The sequence below is a fragment of the Myripristis murdjan genome, chromosome 1 (genome assembly GCF_902150065.1).
Source record: "Myripristis murdjan chromosome 1, fMyrMur1.1, whole genome shotgun sequence".
NCBI classification, from domain to species: Eukaryota; Metazoa; Chordata; class Actinopteri; order Holocentriformes; family Holocentridae; genus Myripristis; species Myripristis murdjan.
Window position 1 is genome coordinate 10,584,769 of NC_043980.1, and position 22,419 is coordinate 10,607,187.

At 42.0% G+C, this 22,419-nt stretch overlaps 2 protein-coding genes across 4 annotated transcripts in view; one reads left to right on the plus strand and one right to left on the minus strand.

Moving 5' to 3' along the window:
* mtus1b (microtubule associated tumor suppressor 1b) overlaps nt 1-819 on the minus strand; it is a 113,291-nt gene extending 112,472 nt beyond the window's left edge. For both annotated transcript variants that reach the window (XM_030052971.1, XM_030052954.1), the window contains exon 1: nt 581-819. The gene's annotated coding sequence lies outside the window, so the exon portion shown is untranslated. The remainder of the gene's footprint in view (nt 1-580) is intronic.
* Nucleotides 820-3,875: 3,056 nt separating this feature from the next.
* mtmr7b (myotubularin related protein 7b) lies at nt 3,876-22,289 on the plus strand. Of its 2 annotated transcripts, none has more exons than XM_030053357.1 (14): nt 3,876-4,157; nt 5,593-5,718; nt 8,839-9,001; nt 9,245-9,402; nt 11,095-11,223; nt 11,759-11,893; nt 12,065-12,197; nt 12,483-12,592; nt 13,085-13,210; nt 13,502-13,551; nt 14,764-14,964; nt 15,819-15,953; nt 16,857-16,983; nt 18,482-22,289. In XM_030053357.1, exons 1-14 carry the CDS (start codon nt 4,134-4,136, stop codon nt 18,854-18,856), a joined length of 1,992 nt encoding a protein of 663 aa, XP_029909217.1. In that variant the 5' UTR covers nt 3,876-4,133; the 3' UTR covers nt 18,857-22,289. The 2 variants fall into 2 exon arrangements, with proteins under 2 accessions (XP_029909217.1, XP_029909223.1); XM_030053363.1 differs by having other exon boundaries at nt 16,857-17,029; nt 18,482-18,696.
* Nucleotides 22,290-22,419: the final 130 nt, after the last annotated feature.

A 22,419-nucleotide genomic window follows, 5' to 3' on the forward strand; every position in this document is an offset into this window, starting at 1 on the left:
ACTCCGTTGAAAAATCTGTCACTTTAACACTGCCTTGCTAACCGGCAAAGGTACATACACGTTAGTTGATAATTTAATACTTTTTACAAATCAGTAGATGCCAGTCTTCCATTCGGCATTCACTCAATACACATGCAGGTCTTATTTCAGGCTCACAATGTAGAGATTGTTTACCTTGTCGTTTCCAGGACCTTCTACCACTGCAACAACGTTAACTTGCACAGCGGCAGGGGGTAGCGAGAAACATGAGTAGACTACATAAAAGTTGGCAATTTTATTAAAACAATGTCCACCTATGTGAACCACTTGTATGCCGAATGTACAATAAAAGACAGATTATTAGTTACACGTCTTCATCCAGGTGTTTACATGTGTGGTTCTTTGTCGAATTAGCAAAGGAAAATTAATCCTCAAAAACTTCAATGATGTTTGGAGAGATGTTGGTTGAACACGGCGGAGTGGCATGTAGGCTGCCGAGTTTCCCCAATATACAGCGACTCTCACTCACACCCGTTGGCAAGACGCATGCGGGGGGTTCATATAGACTAATACATTTAAAGTTGGCAGATTAAACTCTTACCGTTGTCCAGGACGGTGGGATTAAGCAGCCTGCTGCCCGTCCTCTTCACCTGGATCCATCCTGACCGCAGAGGAAAAGCAACTCCAACGCGAAATGCATCTCCAGCGCCGGGGTTCCAGATCCCAGAAAGGCTGTGCTTGTAGACCTGAACTACTACAACATTATGCTTTTAAATATAACTAATTTTCATATTGTATGTTAAATAAGTCCTTCGTTTCTGATCGGTGGAGTCGCGTTGGAGCAGATAATACCTACCTGTAAATAGGCCTGCACACACACACACACGTAGGCGCGCATACACACACCTGTGACCACATAACTGTTAATTTAAACCAAACTTAAAAATTACCAATCATACCAGCACTTGTGTGAATGTGACACTTCTAGTAGGCCTATAGGCAAAAACTATGTTGTCTGGTTGGGGGAAAACATTTCATCATTATTAATTTAAAAATAGCCAAATACTTTATTGGACATTTATTTTACATTAGACCTACATCCATAATATTTACATTACATGTTGGCACTGTTTTCTATAACCTATGTGCCAGTCAAAGCCATGATTAACTAAACCCAGCTGCTTGCTAGTCTAAAATCTGTGACTATCAGCCTCTGCTCTGGCTTTTTAATTAGGCCATTAATTAGTCTAATATGATGTATTACATCATAAGTTATGTAACTGCATCTAATGAAATATCTGTTATATATTGTGATATATTACATCTTTTAATTAATGTTTTAGTCTACTAGAACTTGTTTTCTTTTATTCCATTTTATTGATTTAATGTATTTTCTAATCTTTAAAGTATATGCCAAACTTGGCTTAGCTGAGTACTGACTGTTGCCTGTAGGATGCTGCTCTGACGGGCATTTTATTGTCTAAACTGCCATCTAGTGATCAGACAGAGATTTTTTTTTTTTTCCAGTAAGATTTGAATTGGCTTACTGTGTTTTTTCACATCACAATAGTGAAGAACATGATGTAGGCCTAGATATATAGACATCAAAACTATGTTAAATAAAAAGTTATTTAGGATCAATCCAGTTATTCTAATGACTGATGGATTTATGTAGGCCTATTAGCAGATTTTTTTTTTTTTTTTAATTTAGTAGATAATTTGATGTACAATTAATTTGTCCCTGGAAACAGTATGTTTGCTGCACTTTTATCAAACACACACTCAATACATTAGGACAGATATATGCTCTATTTTCTATTTTAATCTTACTTTTGTGAGTACCTACCAATATTGCTGCTAGGGCAATAAATCTTAATTTTATGAACACCTTGGTATGAAAAACATGGTTCATATCAAGCGAGTCTTCCAAATAAGAATGCAAGTACTGAAAATAAATGGATAAAAATGCAGTATTTATGGACAGAGGGACAGAAAATGATATCTATATTTGTCTGTCTCTGACTGTTAGGGGTTTTTGTCCACCTAGGTTTTCAAGCTGACTGTGGAACAGTTTCAAAAGATCATGGTGTGGAAATATGTCAGTGTTTCACTTCAGGTTTTCACTGTCTGCACCAAGTCAGCCTCACGCACAGTGGAGGGTACAGTCTGACAGACACATCTGCTGAAAACTCTTACCTGTAACATGATGTGTGATTTGTCAGCAGAGTCGGTACAGATCACACAGATTACTGGTGGGGTCACTCAGTGTTTCCTTCCTATGTATTTAATCTACAGTGATACCACTCAGTCAGTGAGGGAGGTGTGCTGTCCAGTGTGTGGGCAGGACACCACAGATGGACATGAATATTCTGTTACCTGATAACTTGACATCAACGGTGCATGTTACACAAATGTCCCCCCAGGGATAATTATTGCACCTCAAGGTAATTATGTAAACCTTTTCCAGAGCCAGAAAGGTACTTATGTATGTTCCCAAGCAGTAAAAGGTACATATATGGCCATAGCTTCTGTGAAACTCAGTTCAAGTCAGAATCTCTCCCCCTTTACCCTATTTTTCTTCAGGCATGTGTTTGGATTGGACATACCATGATATAAAGTTTCATAATAATTTCCACTGTGTGTGTGTGTGTGTGTGTGTGTGTGTGTGTGTGTGTGTGACTGCCATGCTTCAGCCACTTCCACTTGTGCCAGATTGCCACACAACACACATCTTGTGACAAAATATCTTATTATGAAGCCCATCCAAGTACTAGGGCAGCTTGCAAATGCTGATAATTTTTTCACAGAGTAAAAAGTAAATGTATTAAAACAATTTATAAAACAATAAAAAATACAATTGAATACCAACACTAAAAAAAAACATTTGACATTTGACACAGTTTTCAGAGTACAAACAACAGCATTAAAATGTGGCTATGAAAGCGCATTTTAACATATGAGATTGAAAAAAATCTAATGTTGCTTGACTGAAGTCAGCAGGTCAAAGCCCAGCGTCATCCAGATCACAAACCTCTGACTTTAAACCTGACTTTGGGAAAGATGCCACACTGTTTTTCTTGTTCTTGTTCTCTAAATTACATTAAAACATACACTGAGTAGAAAGATTCATGTTATAGTATGTCTATCATATTGGAAAAAACGTGAAAAGTTCTTGTAGTAATAGATTAAAAATATCATGTACAACACACCATCTCACAACTGAGGATACGGGAAATTATAAGCCCATACTTTTTGCGAAAAAGTTTTTTTTTCGCAAGGAGTAGAAAAGAATAGAGTAGAACAGAATCGAATAGAAGAGCATTAAATACATTTCTGCAAACTAAAGGCAAGAACTACCTAATTTTGTTATTCGAGCAGCTCGAGCGTCAAAGTTTGCCAGAATGAATAATTCTTCCGGTCGGCACTTTCAAAATAAAACAAACTGTTTCAAAGGTAATGAGTTACAAAAAAAAATCAATAATGTACTGAGAGAATAATTTGGAAATTTAAAATTGAAAATACACATTTAAAGAAAACGTAACAACATGACAGTTTTCATAACCGCACTGTGACAGTTTTCAGTGTATTTTAAGAGGAGGAGGGGAAGAACACACCTCTAGGGCGAACCTGAGCAGGTGTAGGCTCACTTAACACTGTTTTTCATGCCATTTCTTTTTCATTGTGATTCATTCATGAATATGTACTATGATGTGTAAAGGACATTTTGAAAAAAACAAACAGCAACTGTATTTTCGTTACTTTATATTCCTTCCACGATACAACTGGTTTTATTTTGAAGGTCAAAACAGGATGCGGTACCACTTTGAATTCTCGCTAGCTTGACAGCGGTTCATATATATGGCAGCCGTTATCAGCGCCACTGGATCCACCGGGGAGACCGAGCGATAAGTCGGTTAACGTTAACGAGAGGCAGCCGCTAACGACTTCCTGCTGGACCGCACAAACCGGGGAGTCGGAGAGAGAAACAGAAACAGAAACCATGGAAAATATCCGAGGGCAGTCACGAAATAACCGCGCAGGATCCAGCTCGTTCGCCGACGTGCCGCTGGAACAAGGATTATAACCGTTGACGATAAAACTACACAGCACTTCGGGCTCGTATTTCTCCATCTCCACCATTTTGGTTGTCAGTGATGGAGCACATCCGGACGCCCAAGGTAACGGTTCCTAAATGCCGCGTCTTGGTTCTTGTTGTCGTCCTTTATTTTTATTTTATTTTTATTTTTTTTTAACCTGCGTAACGCTATCCTTTCATCGTTTTGCCGTTTTCATGGTGCGCTACGTTACCCCTCTCCCTGGCTATCCCCTCCACCCTCCTCCATCCATCCGTCTTTCTCTCACTCTGCGTCCGATGTTACAGTACTGATTAACACCGTGTGTATGAGTCAATCCAGCGGTAACGTTTTGGTGTCTATTATCGGACAGCTAGCAGGTACGGTAGACCTCCTGTGTGATCTCGCCCCGGCTCATCTTCACAGGTGGAGCCCGGGTCATCATCTGGTGGACCAGCAGAAAGGGGGAAGTGATGCGGAGAAACAAAACCCGGCTTTAAGAGTAATCCGCGGCCAGCCTTGTCTGTGTGTCCGACGGGGGCTCGATTTTGGAGATTTTTATGCGCTGCGTCGGCTGTCGTCCATCACACGAAAAATATACGCAGATCACAAAAAAACGAACAAGAGCTACATGCTTTTATAACCATTTGACATTACTAATTAGTGGTTTGCATGCGGCTATACTGAATAATTTAACTAAATTATTTATAAGAAAGGTTGAAATTTTGCCAGAGGTAACAAATAGTGTCCGATAATGGATCCAGTGATATGGCCGTTATCTCTAACTTATCATCAAAACTGGTGCGTCTGGTTGTTAGGATGCTCCAGTGCCGCTGCAACCACAGACGGTCAGTCAGTAATAATCATGTCTGCCATGTGAAACGACCCATCTGACCATCAGTATCTGCCCCCCCAGCCCCAGCCCCCCTCCATATGCCCAACCATGACGGTGCATTGTGCTGGTAACCACCATTTTCCTCCTGTCTTGTCATGCTGGCAAAGACACAAAGATCCCGCACAGGCAGGAGCCCCATTATTTCCACATCCTAACGGTTTAATAGAGCATGCATAAGCCTACATACTCGACATCATACATGTATTAGGCCTGTATCACACAACATGGAGCTGGAAATTTTAATCAACACTGTCATTTGTTTCAGAAATAATGACTATATTGATTATAGTATCATCAAAACACGTTTAACACTAGTATCTGAAGTTGAAACAGTGACAAATATGAGACATAAAACTAGAGCTGGCACCCAAGGCACCACAACAAAGAGAGAAATGACAGAGGAAACACTGGAGGTTTGATATTCTTACACAGGTTCCTTACAAAGCAACTATGCAACAACCGTGGTTAATGAATGAACTTAATTGTCAGACAGGCTTTAATTTGAGCATGTGTTATATGATGAGTCATGACAGAGAGACCCTGTGAGCTGTTATTACAGTTTGGTGTGTTTGTCTTGTTTGAGCTAAGTATTTTTTATGTCTCTGACTTTGTGTGCATCCATCTTTACCCTTGTGCCCCTGTCAGGTGGAAAATGTGCGTCTTCTGGACCGGTCGTCCGGCCAGAGGAAGGTCAGCGTTGGAACTCTCTACCTCTCTGCCACACACACCATCTTTGTGGAGAACAACCCAGAGACACGCAAGGAGACGTGGGTAAGCTGGGAATAGCAGTGAGCTCTGATTTGAACACTTTGTCCTTGTCGCAGTCAGCATGGATGCATTTAATGAGTTGTGTTGACATCAAGGACGTCATGTCTCCCTTCATCCACCGTCACATCACGCCTCAAGTTCAAGTTCATTCAGCGCCCCAAATCACCGTGTATCTCTCAAAGGGCCTTACAAACCCAGTTTACAGCAAACAAAACAGAACAACACACCCTGAATTAATCCTTGCAGCTGGCAAGAAGAAACTCCCCCAAAAACTCCAGAGGTGGAGCAGGGAAAAACGGAAGAAATCTTGAGAGTGACCACAGAGACATGAGGCCAGACAGGTGTGCAGTAGATGCCAACCCAATTGCAAAGGACCAGAGTCCACCTGCATGTCATCTCAGACAGCTCAGTCTCACTGGACACCCTGATGTGTGCAGATACTTGTACATGTCACGGTTCAGGTTTTATTCTGGACAGGCTGTTGATATGCACCTGTAAAAATCTGCTGTTCAATATCTCTGCATAGGTAGCAACACTATACTTTTTGCTTGCATTGTGTGATGAAAAAAACAAGTGGTAGTTTGCTCTTCTTAAAGTCTCTCTGCTGTGTATTGAACGTTATAAATGTTAAATGCAACATAAATTACCCACATTGACCACACAGGAATCATTATTCACATACCATAATTTTCCTGTAAACAGAAAGTTATACATGATGTTCTAAACATTCAAAATGAAATATTTCAGTGGTGCCAGAATAAGAGAAATGTTGGGGTGCACTCCCCAAATCTGCAGGGGGTCCAGTAATGGGTGCTAATGTATAAAATGACAACACAAAAACTCGTCCTTGTGGACGAATCCAGTGTGACAAAATAAATCCAATGTGACAAAATAAATCTGTACCAATACTGAAACAGTGAATGTGTACAGCAAAATACATAATCGATCGAGGGTTAATGGTAATGTCAAGTGGAGTCATTTCACTCTGCTACACATTCATAGACTCACCAAGAAAGAGGGTCCCGCCATCCACAAATTAATGGAGTAAACTAGTTCCAACAACACTCAGCCTATGCAGGCTGCAAAAACCTTGTGTGAGGTTTGAAAGCCAGAAATCATCTCAATACCTGGTGAATCAAAAACCTTATCAACCCACCACAGGTATATTATAGCCATTTTATGATACTGGACAGCAAATAAATCTTCCTCAGTGTCCCTTTACAGGAATATTAGTGGGCATGTAAAAGTAGCCAAAGGCAAATCTCAAGTCTTCCTCAAATCTTCAGGGTAGAGAGCTCAGACTCTCCTGTAATCCTGGAGCTGCTCGACAGGCAGTGAATGGGGAAACTGACTTAGTGGAGACACTGATGGTACTCAATGTGATTTCACAGGAATCTGGATGAATCTGGCTGAATGTTCATGGAGAACATCCTAGAAACGTGCAGACAGACTTGTGTTAGCAGCAAGTGAACAGCAATGTAGGCTAAATATATATTATGCAACAGTTAATACTGAGGAGCAATATGTTCTGCTGAGAGGCATTAGAGTGAGCGTCTAAGTCTCTCCACATTGACACGCTTAGCAAGACGTCACTGCAGATACATCTTCTGTAATACACTGTATTAGTCAGAGAAATGTCTTGTAACCTATGAAGAAGTCAAATTCACATCTTTCTACAACACCAATACAAGAACAAAAGTGGGAGATGTGAGACTGTAACTTGTAATGTTTTCTCATCTGATGACCATTGAAAAAGATGTAATGTTGGCTGATCCTCACCCTGAACCTGTACATGCCATCCAACACTATTAAGAAAGTTATGTTTAAGTTACTAGCAAGGATGTTCAGAGTCAATTCAGGTAATTATATTGTCTGTCAATCAGCATGGAAATTTCTTCAATAGGGATGGAATGATATGTTTTGTTTTTCCCCCTGATATCTCATATCTTCCCATCATAATGGCTGATCCTGGTATGAATTTTTCAAGAATTGTAGTGCAAATACATGTCCAAAACAGGTTCAGCTTTTCAGATGGGCCTGTGTTCATTTTACAGTTGTATTAATGACACACACACCTAAATAAAGGGCACAATAATTACAAATTCCACAAGTAAGAATTGAAGTAAAAATTTGTTCAAGACTGATATGATATACATATTTTTTAAAGCTGATATCATTCAGCCAATTCATCAGTCCAACCGTAGTCTCCAGAATTGGTTCAACAGTCAATAGCTAAACAAAAAAAATCAATAAATCCAGGATCTATGACACACAAGTAGAAACAACCCCAAATCACCATAGAAACAAGTTGTTGCTTTGAAGCACAGAGGAAATGAAACAAGCACGTCTGTGCAGTGGCTTGTGGCCTCATGATATGAATATATAGACTTTCTGTCATGTATTATTGCTTCATTACTGGGTTTTCATGATGACTTGGCACTGGAAAGCTTTGTGAAGCTTTTGTATGGAAACGCTCTGTTGACTTAGTTAAGGAAAGTGATGGAAAATCAGAATTTTTTGGAAAGTCTGAAATATCATATAGATAATAGTGCAGCTGACATCTGCTGCTCCACTCCTGCTCTACAAAAAATGTTGATGGTGTGATTTATTTATTTTTTTTCTGCTGAGGCTTGCAACAAACAAGTTTTCTTTCATCTGGAAAATACAATTTGTTGGCCAAGACATCTCTGTAGCACCATAATACTTTATTTAAAGCGATGTTTTATCACACATTTGTCACATATTTGATAATATGATTATTAATTGTTCAGCCCTAGTGTATATTTGAAATTTTCCAGACAAAGGGCAGGCAGATGCTTCCCTTCCCCCCTGGGAGACAGATGAGCAGCTTGCCTCGTTCCTCGGGGTCTGATTAGATACTAAAAGCATTCAGAGGTGTCAGATTTCAACTAACAGGCAATAAGAGTGTCTAGTGCAGTAGCAGTGGAGAAGACAAATTTCCTATTAGCTTGTATGAATTGGATGATAAAATAATGTACTTCTTTTTTTTCTTCTTCCCATGAGCTGATGATGCCATTTCATGCTGAGCAATCCACATCACACGATCGATGACACAATATATGTATGTCTGTGTGTGTGTGTGTGTGTGTGTGTGTGTGTCAGGTGTTACACAGCATGGTGAGCAGTGTGGAGAGGCCACCCACCACGCCTGCAGGAAGTCAGCTGATCCTGCGTTGTAAGGACTTCCGGGTCATCCAGCTCCTCATCCCACAGGAGAGAGACTGTATGGACATCCACGCCTCACTGGCCAGGCTGTCACGACCAGGTGTGCGTTTGTTTGTGTGTGTGTGTGTGTGTGTGTGTGTTTGAAAGATTGTATAGATTTACACACTCATCTGGCTAGGCTGTCAGGAAAAGGTGTTTCTCTGTGAGGGTGTGCTTGGGCTTTGCTCCTAATCTTTGCCAACTGTAAAGCACACTGAAATGTCTTCAATTATAATGGAGGTTTGGGTCAATTCTCCTCTCCTCTCCTCTCCTCTCCTGTCCTCTCCTCTCCTCTCCTCTCCAGAGAAGTACAGTGAGCTGTACTGTCTGTCCTTCAATCCCAATGTGAACAAAGAGGAGAGAGAGGAGTCCTGGAACTTCATAGACCTCATGGCCGACTACAGGAGGATGGGAGTCCCCAATAACCTCTGGGTCGCTACTGCAGCCAACAGCGAATACAGGGTCAGTCTGAGTCTTTATGTTGACAGTTTGGATGTTAGGCATTAGGATGATATACACACAAATCCAGCCAGAGCAACATCAGAATAAGCATCAAATCCTGGGTCACCAAAATTACAAGCAGCAAATAGGAGGAAGTCCAAGAGTCAGGGCCACAGTACCCTGACCCAAGATCGAACAAATATTCAAATACAGAAGGATAAAGTGTAAAAATAACAGCCAGGTAGAAAAAGTTTTTTTTTTTATTTATTCATAACAACACAGGAGCAAGATCAAGTGAAAGCAGATGCAGACAAATAAGGGACTTTAAATGTGTTTGAAGAAATAAGGGGTGAGTGTCAATGCACTTTATGTTAAGGTGAGCTCACAAGTTACTTGACAGGATTTTTAGATCTCTTCTGAAAAAGATGCGTTGAAGCATTCTAAAACAGGTCAAAAAAAAAAAAAAAAGCAGCAATTGTGCTTTGATTTAGTATTTCACATGGAGTCATTCTAGAGTTTGCAAGCTTGACTCTGTAAAATCTTTGTCTTGCCAGTTCTTGTCAGTTTAACTATAAGGTAAGCTTAGTTCTTCAAAGCAACTAAAAGGGAAACTAGAAAGGGAAACTACAGAATGTGGCACCAACATCTCATGATCCCAGTTCTTTTGACTGTGCTATATACAGTATTTAGAGAAAATGTTACATTTAGCACAGTGTGGCTTTGGTCTTGTTCTGATCTTATGTCTTGTCATAAAAGGATGGGAGTTGTTGGCCAGATATTGTGTGCAATACAGTCATGACTGCACTGCTCTCCAGTTATGTTACAGTTTTGCTTGATCACTAAGGCACAGTTCTTGAAATTATGCTCTATTTCCTAAAACTCTGAACACAAACACAAAACTACACATTCATGCTCCCAGACTTCAACTTTCCTTGTCAAACTCTCCACTCAAAACCATATAATCCCCCATCTAATCCAAACTTTGCCTTCAGACATAGACACACACCACAGAATAGCCATTACACACTGGTGAGATCATTTCAAAACACTGCTGTAAAAACCTGATCCTGAAATGAATAACGGTTGATAATGTCTAACAACCAATAGTTGATAGATGTTATCTCTCAGACCATCAAGGAAATCCTGTTTCTGACAGTTTTGACATGCAGTCTTTACATCAGGAGAACTGTGTGTTAATGAGATTGAGTAGCAGTGATTTCTAAATGAACAAATAGTGCTGCCAGTGATAACTGAAGGGATTTGTGTGTAGAGTTTTTCACCAAAAAATCAACAAATCTGGTGCATGTGTGAAAACGGGAATAGTGTTTATAGTTCTGAGAAAATTATTGTGTCCATCTTTTGGTAGATGGTGTTATATAACGGCCTGTTTGAAGCTTCTTCTGGTTGGATCAGTGGTTCTAAAATTGGTGTCTGGGGATCCCAGAGAGGTCCTTGACAGGGGTTTTCAGGGTCCTCAGCATCATGAGCAATAGTTGTGACAGTAATGTGACTGTATTTACGTTAGAGGCTATATAATGTAAGAGAATATATAATGATGAATATTCTAATCATAGGTATAAAACTCAACACTGTTATCTCTACCTGCACTGTATTGGCAGTTACACAGCCCAATACAAAATAATCAATATTGAAAGTGTTGCTATGTAAAAGTCATTATTCACCTGCGGGTTCCTGATCTCTCTCCCCTGCCAGGTGTGTGATACGTACCCGTCAGAGCTGTTTGTTCCAAAGTCAGCCACGCCGGCCATCATTGTGGGCAGCTCCAGGTTCAGGAGTCGAGGACGCTTCCCTGCTCTGTCCTACTTCCACCAGGACACACTGGTCAGTGGGAAACACACAGCAGGGACACTGGGGGATGTGTTTACTGTCAACTCACTGTAAATATTAAACTCAAAAAGTGAGATTTCACTTTGTGCACAAGGTGGTAATGCCAATCCAGTCACTGCATGTACAGTATGCCTTTTTTAACAAGTTAAGGTTACATATTATGCAATGGAGGCCTGTAATGTTACAAATCAATACATACTATAAAGGATGTCTTATTCTTTTGGCATGTGATACCCTGCTCCGCAGATCAGAGGCTGTTTTTTTGAAAGAAGAGTCAATAGAGCGATGAGCCCCCCTTATAGAGAAGTGTAAATGGCCATTTGGTGTTGAGAATAAGTCTGCAGGCACTCACGGGCCCCAAAATCCAGCTTGTCATGCAGTGAATGGTATCATATCAGGACACACACAGACTGAAAACTGATCAGATCGATACCAGTGAAATGGACTTTGATGATGATGATGATGATGATAATGATGATTATAATGATGACGATGATGATGATGACGATGATGATCTGTTGCCATGCAGGCAGCAGTGTGTCGGTGCAGTCAGCCTCTGTCAGGGTTCAGTGGGCGCTGCCAGGAGGACGAGCTGATGCTGCAGACTGTGATGAAATCCAACCCTGGTAGTGATTACATCTATGTGGTGGACACGAGGCCCAAGGTAACACACACACACACACATGCACACATCCACACGCACACACACACTTCCAGCTGCTACTTCCGTAAATGACTGCATTTGAACTAGAGAATTCTAATGCGTCTTGTTTGTGTGTTCATGCATGTGTGTGTGTGGGTGTGGTTTTGTGTGTGTGTGTGTGTGTGTGTCTAGTTGAATGCCATGGCTAATCGAGCAGCAGGTAAAGGTTATGAGAGTGAGGACCATTACACCAACATCAAGCTGCAGTTCATTGGCATCGAAAACATTCACGTGATGAGGAGCAGCCAGCAAAAAATCATAGATGGTAAGAACAATGTATGTGTGTGTGTGTGTGTGTGTGTGTGTGTGTGTGTGTGTGTGTGTGTGTGTGTGTGTGTGTGTGTGTGTGTGTGTGTGCATGCGTGTATGTTGAGTAAATGAAGAAGAGTGGAGAGGAAAGAGGGAAGAGAAAGTTGTTGTGTGAGACAGAGCGAAGGAGAGAAAGTGAAGTGTCCACATTATCACATGCAACTGTATGTATGTGTGTGTGTGTGTGTGTGTGTGTGTGTGTGTGTGTGTGTGATAACCTCTCCTCTCTCCCTCTGTGCAGTGGGCGAGCTGCGGTCCCCGTCCATGACTGACTTCCTGTGGGGTTTGGAGAACTCTGGTTGGCTCAAACATATCAAAGCTGTGCTGGATGCCGGGGTCTTCATAGCCAGGGTGTGGACACACACACACACCACACACACACACACACACAACCACAGGCATGCACATGACTTTCTACCTGCATTGACATGAATCCTTGGTGACTGGATTTTATTGAGACTCAAATGACAGTTTTTGCTCTGTCTGATTATAATCCAGTTATTAATGAAACCAGTTTACACAGACCAACAAAACAACTGTGGAGGAAATCAAAAACACATTTAGCTTCATCAGTGTGACAGGTATGTTTGTAGTACAGAAACATAAACAACACAAAGCAAACAGGTATCAGACCACTGGGATGGTAACATGTGAATGCTGATCGACATGGTTGTTGTGGACGAGGAGCAACATAGATAAACTGTTTACTATCAAATTAAAGGACATAAATATTGCAAGAGGAAGTGAGAGGAGAACATTTAGACATGAAAGATAAGTGTTTTCTCTCCGTCTCTCTCTCTCTGTCTCTCTCTCTCTGTCTCTCTCTCTTTGTCTCTCTCTCAGGCGGTGGCAGATGAGGGGGTCAGTGTGTTGGTTCATTGTTCAGATGGGTGGGACAGGACGGCCCAGGCCTGCTCTGTTGCCAGTGTGCTGCTGGACCCATTCTACAGAACAATTAAAGGACTTATGGTAACAGGCCAAAGCTCTCTCTCTCTCTCTCTCTCTCTCTCTCTCTCTCTCTCACACACACACACACACAACACACTTAGTGCTTAACTTGTGAGGACTCTTAATTCCACACCAAAAGGTGTTCCCTTGTTTCCAGTGTTTTCTGTCAGTGGTGTGAGCATCCTGAAACAAAGCTTGAGCCCTACAAACTTCTCCCTGCTCTCAATATTCTTTTCTTCTTCTTCTTCCTCTTCTTCTTTTTACTCTTGTTCTCCTTCCTCTTTTCCTCCTCCTCCTCCTCCTGGCCTGCAGGTGCTCATAGAGCGAGATTGGGTTTCCTTCGGGCACAAGTTTTCACACAGGTCAGTAACTGTGGAGGCAAATCAGAGTCTTAAGTATTTAAATTTTATTGAAACATGTTCACGATTGTTTTAAGATTTTGACTTTTGAATTACCAATTTCAATGTGAAATAAAAACATATAAATATTCTGTATGCTTATGTGTGATTGTGTATAAAAGATTCGATCCAAATAAATTTAAGGAAAAAAAAAAGATACATTTTCCCAATTGCTCAGATGCACAGATTTTGTGAACAATTGGAAAAATCATTTCAGTCTAACTGCATATAATGTATTTGACATAGAGGGAGTTTCTGAGAGTTTGAATGCAGCTTTGTGTGTGATTAGGTCCAACACACACAACCTCAGTTACATTTGTGAGAACACAGGAAGTTTTGACTTTTTTGACATGGCAGTTGATTAGCCAGTGGAGATGAATGGATTAGCAGCTTAATTATCTGTGTGGACAGTGTGTGTTAGACAGACCAGCCTTGTCAAAGCTGTCCTGCTCCCTTGGACTTCTTGTTTTACTGGATGGAGGCTCAGATCAGGTACACGTGACACCTGAACACTGCATTCACCAGGAAAAAAATCCTCTCCAGTGGAGCGAATTTCTGGGCTCACTTTCACCCAACGTGCAGAAAGATTTAAAGTGAGAAATGACTGGTTGGCTCTGAATGGAGGAGAAAGGCTGTGAATGTGGGTAGGACAGACAGAAAGTAGAGAAGTAGGTTTTAAAGTCAGCATATTTAGGTCAAAACAATATTTTAGGTTCTTCCAGACCCTGCCCCATAACCGAGAGCTGTCTCCTTCTCCAGAGACACAGCCATTATAATGATCACCCAAAGGATCAGTTCAAGAGTTTTCTCAGTTACTCCTCAGTTTAGACAGTCCAATAAATCTTGTTAAAACTCTTTCCTGAAGCCAGAGAAAAGAGACTCAGCCTTGTAATGTCTCGAGCTATAAAGTAAAGAGTGGCTCCAGGTGACTGGGAGATCATTCAAAGGGATTTACTGGGGATAAGGGGACATTTTCAGATTTTTTTTTTTTTTTTTTTTTTTTGGCTGTATAATGATATGAATTGTGAACCTTGTAAAAATGTCTTGAAAGGGTAATATGTGCAATTTGAAAGAGGGACATCTACTCGCGCGTGTGTGTGTGAGTGTGAGAGAGTGTGTGTAATAGACAGTAAAGAGAGTGAGGGCTACAGTTTCCACTCTGTCCCGGTCCGACAGGTACGGCCATCTGGATGGGGACCCTAAAGAAGTGTCTCCGGTCATCGACCAGTTCCTGGAGTGTGTGTGGCAGCTGTCGGAGCAGTTCCCATGTGCCTTCGAGTTCAACGAGCGCTTCCTCATCGCCATACACACACACGTGTACTCCTGTCAGTACGGGACCTTCCTGGGCAACTGCCAGAAGGAACGCAGGGATATGAAGTAGGGCCTTTACACACACACACACACACACACACACACATTAGACTAACCAAAGACACCAAATATTAATTTCAAGGTGTGCACACTTTAATGCGTTAGAAATGAGCAGCCACTCACTTTTTGTCTGTCCAAATGTAAATGAAAAAGTCTGATTTAATGGGTCAGGGTTAGTTTTAATGGGCTTTTGTAGTTTTTCAGGCATCAACACACTGAAAAGAAGAGAATTTGAAATGCTGTGTACACTTTTGATGTCTAAAGTAAAAAAACACACTGGTATGCACACACACGCATGACTTATAGTCCACAAACATAACTCTCCATTTCTTAAAAACATCATGTCACCTTGAAGCTGCACTCGGCAACTGGCCTTCCCTGAATAGATAAATGTTTGAAATAGACAAACTGTGTGCGGCTCACTGGCTGTATACTGAAAGAAATAAGAGAGGCAAAAGATCTAATGTTGGAGAGTTCAGCTTTCTCTGGAGGGAGAGCTGCTCCCACTGTTCAGGAGACAGATTAGGTTTCCCTCAAATTCATCAGAGAACATTTTCTGCCAATCTATATATGACTGACACCGGAATTTAATTTGTGTAACCATGAGGTTTGTGGTGATGATACATTGTTCTCTGTCGCAGCATCACTTTGGATTCAGGCGGATAAAAAGGGCAGATTTTTACATAAACATGTTGATGGTGTAGCTTTGAGTCCCAACTCTGCAGTAGTGTCTTTTAAATGATGTGGTCATTTTTTATTTACTGCTTACTACAAACCATCTTGGAAGAATAGCTGATGTGAGACTGAATGTGTGTGTGTGTGTGTGTGTGTGTGTGTGTTGTTGTTGTTGTTGATGGCAGGCTGCGGGAGCGGAGTCACTCTGTGTGGAGTCAGCTGTGGAAGGACAGAGCTGAGTACACCAACCCTCTGTACAAGGCTGAGCAGAGCCAGAGCCAGGGCGTCCTGAGACCCAACACCACCCCCTACTGCTTCAAGTGAGCTATTACACCATTCTCACACGCATACACACACACACACACACACACACACACTGACACAGAGAGAGAGAGGGCAGGTAAGGCTGTGCTGACACTACACAACTTTAAAATCCTAACACATTATAAAAACACTGGGCATTTTCCACTAGACTTATCGCACACGTACGACCGGGTTGACAGACTTGCCACTTTCAGCTTACAGCTGAGCCAAACTCACGACGTGTCGGGAAAAACGAACACAGAGGGCAAAATATATTGCAGCTTTTGCAATTTCCTTTGTGCTATGCCGTGAAAAAGAGACTACATTCCAGTTATGAAATTCAAATGTGTTTGATATAATTGTAGTGACTCTGACTTTGAAACGTTATTCCTGTTAACATCTGTTACTAATCTTCTAACTACTTATATTTCTGCTGGATGTCTTACAGGTCTTTAACAGTTAGAATGTATTATATAGCAGTTGTTTGAGGTCTTGTTTTTTCACCATGTAAAGAGAGGTTTCTTTCACCCTCATCTCCTTTCTCTTAGTAACCCAGAGCAGGTTTTGCAGTTGGTCTGCTTTTTGTATTTGCTTAGCCAAACACAATTTCACTCAATGTCCTTTAACAATACTGATGAGCTATGTTCAATTAAAAATAGGCTGGTCTGTTTTATTTCTTCATTTTGGTTTTTACATTTGTCTTACATTCAGTTCCAAATAGCATTAAATGTCTTAAAAAATCTTAAATTTAACTTGTAGAAACTGGCCAATGCACTGTTCTTGTGATGTTTTTATGGATCTTACTCTCCAGAAAGTCAAGGGGTTCATGTGATTGTCAGCAGTGTCAGCAAAAACTTTTCTTCTTTTTGACTGATTCCTCCATCTTTCCCCCTCTGCCCTCCTCTCTCGCTGGTCTCCAGAATGTGGAAGGGTCTGTACAACCACGTCGAGAAGTCGGCCACTCCTCGCCAGTCGCCCGCCGACTTCCTGTCCGCCGTGAGGGAGGAGTCCCAGCAGCTGGAGGAGGAGCTGACCAATCACCAGGAGGTACCGCCAGGAGGAACCGCCCACCACCACCCGGGCTCCAGACAAGGCATACAACACACAGACACCCCTCCCCCCCAACAGCACACCACCACAACCCCAACGTCCACAGCTCAACGCTCCAATAGGAAGCCTTCGTTTAGACAGAGCCCAGAGCTCAGATGGGCTTGAATGCCGGGAGCCACACATTCATACAGCGACTGGAGCTCTGAAGCAGATTTATGAAAGAAGGCTGATGCTTTGTTCTTTACGCAGGCCTCATTCAAGAGAGATGACAAAAACAAAACAAGAGGAAACCTCCAGAGGCGGTGGAGAAGCCAAATTCAAGTGCAGCTGTTTGAAGTTTAGTCTTTTGTTTAGGCATACAGGGTTGCCACAGATCCTTAAAAAGTCTTAAAGTAGAATTTCAAAATTTAAGGTCATACAGTGTCTTAAAATGCCTTATTTTTACTAAACGTAGTATTAAACTTTAAGCTTGTCTCTCAAAAAAAAAAAAAAAAATGGAAAAATAGAAATTAAAAATGATCCAGAGCTAACTTAACGGTTATTTCAATATTTTACTACCATCCAGTTGTTTTGTGTACCTGATGACAGTTTGTGAGCAACAGCTAAATGGGGAAGTGTAAATTTAACCTTGAGCTGACGTGATCTGCAGCACTAGTGTTGTTGACTGAAGTGTGAATGGTAAATATCTCTCCCAAGCCCACTAAAATCTGTTTTCAATGATTCAGTGATGTAATGTTGCAATTTATGCAGCAAAGTATATGTAAAAAAAGTATATCTATTATTTAGTATTTTATGTGATCTTGAGAAAGTCTTAAAGAGTCTTATATTTGGTGTGTAAAAGCGTGCAGCAGCCCTGGTGTAGTTAATGATGGCATCTACTCGCTGTTTTTTGGTCAGAAAAGGAAAGAGGGGAGCTGCATTATTTTATTTTGAAGAGGCTCTCGTGCTCTGATCAGATTCTTTGCTGTGACCTAAAGCTGACAGATTCGCCTGCTCAGACCTTTTTCATGTCAAAGTTGTTGAGATCAAATGTTATAAAGACAATTTTACATTGAATTCAGATTCTACATGAGTGCAGTTGATAATGCTGTATTTATTTATGTTGAGGGCAGCTGTGTGGCATGCAGAGCTTCCCCAGCAGTGCCAGTCAGGACTCTGTACATCAGACTGAGGACTAAATACATCTGAATGATTTGAGCGGCTTCAGATCGCAGATTTTCAGAGCCAAACTGCTTAATATCCAAATTCAAGCTCAAAGATGACAAATGAATGTCAGACTATCCTGTAAAGGTTTACTGTTTTGTGTCTCAGAGAGCCGGTGTCCAACTGGAGCGTTGATCAGCGGTGACAATCTGTCAATCATCCACAATCCCTACCTCTGACCCTCATGCACAACACACACTGAGAACGTTTGGAAACATTACTGATGATGCTCTAAATGAAAAACCTGTTGGCTAGTTATGAGACGTAATCGTTCCTCTCCTCCTGCCTGCAGAGGATAGCAGCCCTGACCGGGAAGCCAATCACGTGGGAGAAGATCACGGTTCCGAGGAGGAGGACTAGCCAGCTGCGTCCCAGGTACTGCGGGCCGGACCCGCCCACCACTTACACGTACCCGATCACCAGCCCCGCACAGGACTACGGTCTCGCCCTCGCCGCCGCGTCGGCCAGTCAGAAGGCGGCGACGGACGACCCTGCTCTCACCCTGCCTTTAGGACCGCCTGTCCAGGTCAAAGGTCACGACCCCGATGACCTCTCCACTTGCAGCGACCTGGAGTCGGGTGTGGCCGACCTCAGCAGCCGCTCGTCTAGCGGCGGGGACGACAGCAAGGACCCCGACCCCGAAGAGGCCGTCCTCACCACCGCCTGACTGCAGACGGAGCCCCGCCCCCTGGCCCGAGGACCTGAGGGAGGCCGGCAGAGGAAACACACCCACTCACATTCCCAAAAGCGACGGTGACTCTGAGACAAACATGGAGGGGACGTGAAAGCACACCGCAGATTTAAAGACTCACGGACTGATTGATTTCCCAGTGGAGTGGCAGTTGGATTTTAACACGTTTTCCAGAAGTTTCCTGGCACACACTCGTCTTCATCGCAGGACAACTGTAGTTCGTCTCTTCCCTCGGTCTAAAGGGAGTTTTAGTATTTTAGTGAGGAACCCGACTGTGTTTTGCCTTTTGAGGAGGCAAAAGAAGCATGCAGCTGCTGGAATACTTCCTGTGTCTTTACCTTACATTTTATATTTTGTATTGTTTTTTTTTGTTGTTGTTTTTGTATTTGGAGTTTTTGTTGCACAAAGCCAAATGGGCTGCATTTTATAGTGGATGCGTTTTTGTTTGTTTGTGTGTTTTGTTTTGTTTTTGTTTGTTTTTTTAAGTTTGGCTCAATTAGTTTGTGGTCTGTCCTGTGGAGGAAAAACAAGGTGGACAAGTGTCACATGGAGCCTGACAGAAGTGACGCACAGCACAGATACAATGACAATCTGATGTTTTTTTTTTTTTTGGCTTACATTTTGTTTTACATTTTTAGTCACTGCATGCATCTCAGTGGCTGAGTTTTAGCCAAGCAAATCTTAAATGGATGTTTGAGATATTGAGATATGAGCAGGCCTCCCAAATTTACATTTTCAACTAGACCATAAACACACATCCATCAGAAAAGAAAAGTCTGTATGATATGTCATTATTTATTTTGAAGCAAAAAACTTCTGCAGCATTGTGGAAGATTTATGGATATTGCCACTGAATCTTTTTTAATTCTATAGATTATGTTTTGCACAAAAGGTAGAGGATGGAAGCCACTACTCAGAACGATGATGATGCTGTCCAGTCCTAGTTTTTCCTCCCAGGTCTTCAGTTGATTCAAGACGAGGGGGTAGCTCAGAGCTTCAAGCCAGAGGGAAAAAACACACACAGCGGTGAAGCAAACAGCTCTCAGTTGTCTTGAACGCACTTTATTTGATACATCTTTACACCAGTGAGCAGCTCGCTTCACTGTAATGGAGAGAGTTTACACCGAAAACTGATAAATGAAAACATACCTCCTGGTTTTTTCCTCGTGGCGTTGAGCTGCTTTTCCACAGCGCGGCCAGTAAAACCAAATCATGATGTTCACAACGGGGAATTAAAAGCACTGGCCACCAATTTGACACTACAGCCCAGCAAGAAAATCAGTAGAAACTGAGCAAGAGTAAAAGAAGGTCACTTTCAGCACCCAAACTTTAATCTCTGAGGAAATGTGACCACAGAGCTGCTGCTAAAGAAATTTTTAAATGTTGTATCATGTAGTCTGAACACTGGGAAGCCCACGAGCCTGCAGCCTGAAGCAGAGCCGGAAATGTGAGTCGACCAGGCTGGCACAGTCGCCGCACCGGCCAGAATATGAATGGGAGCAGAGCAGATGATGTAGAGGTGACAGTCTAATAATCCTTGCTAATCCAGTGCTCAGAATCCCCGCTTCCTCTCTGAGCTGAACTTCAATGAAGCCTTGTTCTCGGCTGCATCTAGTCTTAAACCTCGTTTTCTCTCGTAACTTATCCTCGTCGTTTCCCAAGCCATATCTCTCTGTAAAACAAAACCCTCCACTGAGGGGTCTTGGACCGTTTTTAAACTTCAGTCACTCACACCACCATTTTGTTTTCAGGAGTTACAGAATATTGGCAAACGTTTTTATTAAGTAGATTCCCATCGGTATGTCAGACAGAGAAAAAAGAATAAATTTGTTTTACAGTCTGACTGCAGTGTTTTAACAGAGGCCAATCAGCTGAGGCGGTGTGGAGTTTTGGTCGTCTTGTTTCAGAAATTAACCCGAGCAAAATGTGAACAAATGTATTCCTGTTTACAGTGAGGCTAAAATCTTCTTTTTGTGTGTGTGTGTGTGTGTGTGTGTGTGCAATACATTGTTTCCAAAGCCATTTAGGTTTTCTTTCATGTTTCAGTGTGCTGTGCTACATTTGAAAAGGGCCTCATGTACTCAGTTTTCTACACTGGTGAAAATCCAGCTGAATTCTACAGACGGGGAAGCATTTGGCTCCAGTCCTGTGCAGTTTAGCAGAGGAGTCCCATCACTGCACCGACTGATCCCTGTCCAACATGAACGGTGTGTCCTCTCAGGTGGCCTTTAACATTCCCATTCCCAGTCTGATGAATTCAGAGAAACAGTGGCTCCATATAAACTGAAATGTGTTTTCGTTCCAACGCTTCAGTTCGTTTCACACTGTTTGAAGGAACCAGTCTCAGTCTAGATGAGTCTAGACTTTTTAACAAGCACATGCGGTGTTTGGCGGCGTGGCGTGAGAGCTGACCGCTGTCACGCTGTGAGGACTCAGAGCCTCTGAACAAACATCAGCCTTGACAGATAAACTGATGAACAGCCACACAGTTTGGTGCGTTCTGGCTGCAGGTGGAAAGTTAGTCAGCTCCACCTGACGCCTCGGCAAGTCACCAGCCGCTGTGCAGAGTGCACTCTGTCTTCGGCCGATCAGTAAAATAATTCAGGTGGGAGTGTATTTTGGACTTTACTAATTTACACTATGGCTTGGAGACTTTTTTCCAAGTTGTGTTCAGTAGAAGTCCAATAAGCCACTGGAGTGTTTAGTTCCTGCCTGGACACACGCCCTCCCTGTGACTGGTTGAAAAAGAACCAGGATTTTAATTCTCTCAGACCAAATCAGATGTAATGTGCACATCTGGCACGCGAAACACAGAGTGCAGGCAAATCACTGCTGACGAGTTTCATCTCACCATCGATATTAAGGTTCATTATAGAGATGACATCTTTGATGGACAGGTTATTTATGATAACATTACATCTTTTAACACTCAGCTGGGATGATTTGTGTGAGTCGAAGCAGGCAGGAATCCAACTGTTGGCACAGGTTTTTACACGCGGCCCCATTTTGAAGAAGAAAAAAGCAGGGGGTGGGAGTCATTTAGTTTCTAGTCATTCCTGTTGCCCACAGTGGATGTTGGGAACAATGTGCAGATGTACAATTTTGCCTTCTTTTTATTTCCATTGTTCTAACCAACTGCCCGCTTCACGAGTGGATGAACTTTATCGATGCACTGAATTTGAAAAACTGGGATGTTTGATACCTCTTGCAGGTTCGCTGATGTTAAAAAACAAACAAACAAACAAAAAAAAACAAGCTGACAAATTCAAGTATCCCAGTGTGAGGCTGAGAGGGCGACGGCCTCTCCCTCTGACCTGATATCTGTCACTGTAGCCTGTGGTGTGTATGTGCTCTGTATCCATTGATGTAAATGAACTATCAATAAATGCACTGTTAAAGGGAAACAACAGTCATGTTGATACTGAGTCGAGTGTGTTCACAAGTCACAAACAAGAAAAAAACAAAACAAAACCGAAAATTGTTACAAATATATAACAGCAATCTGATTAAGTGACAGGGAAATCCTGGTGATTTTAGCC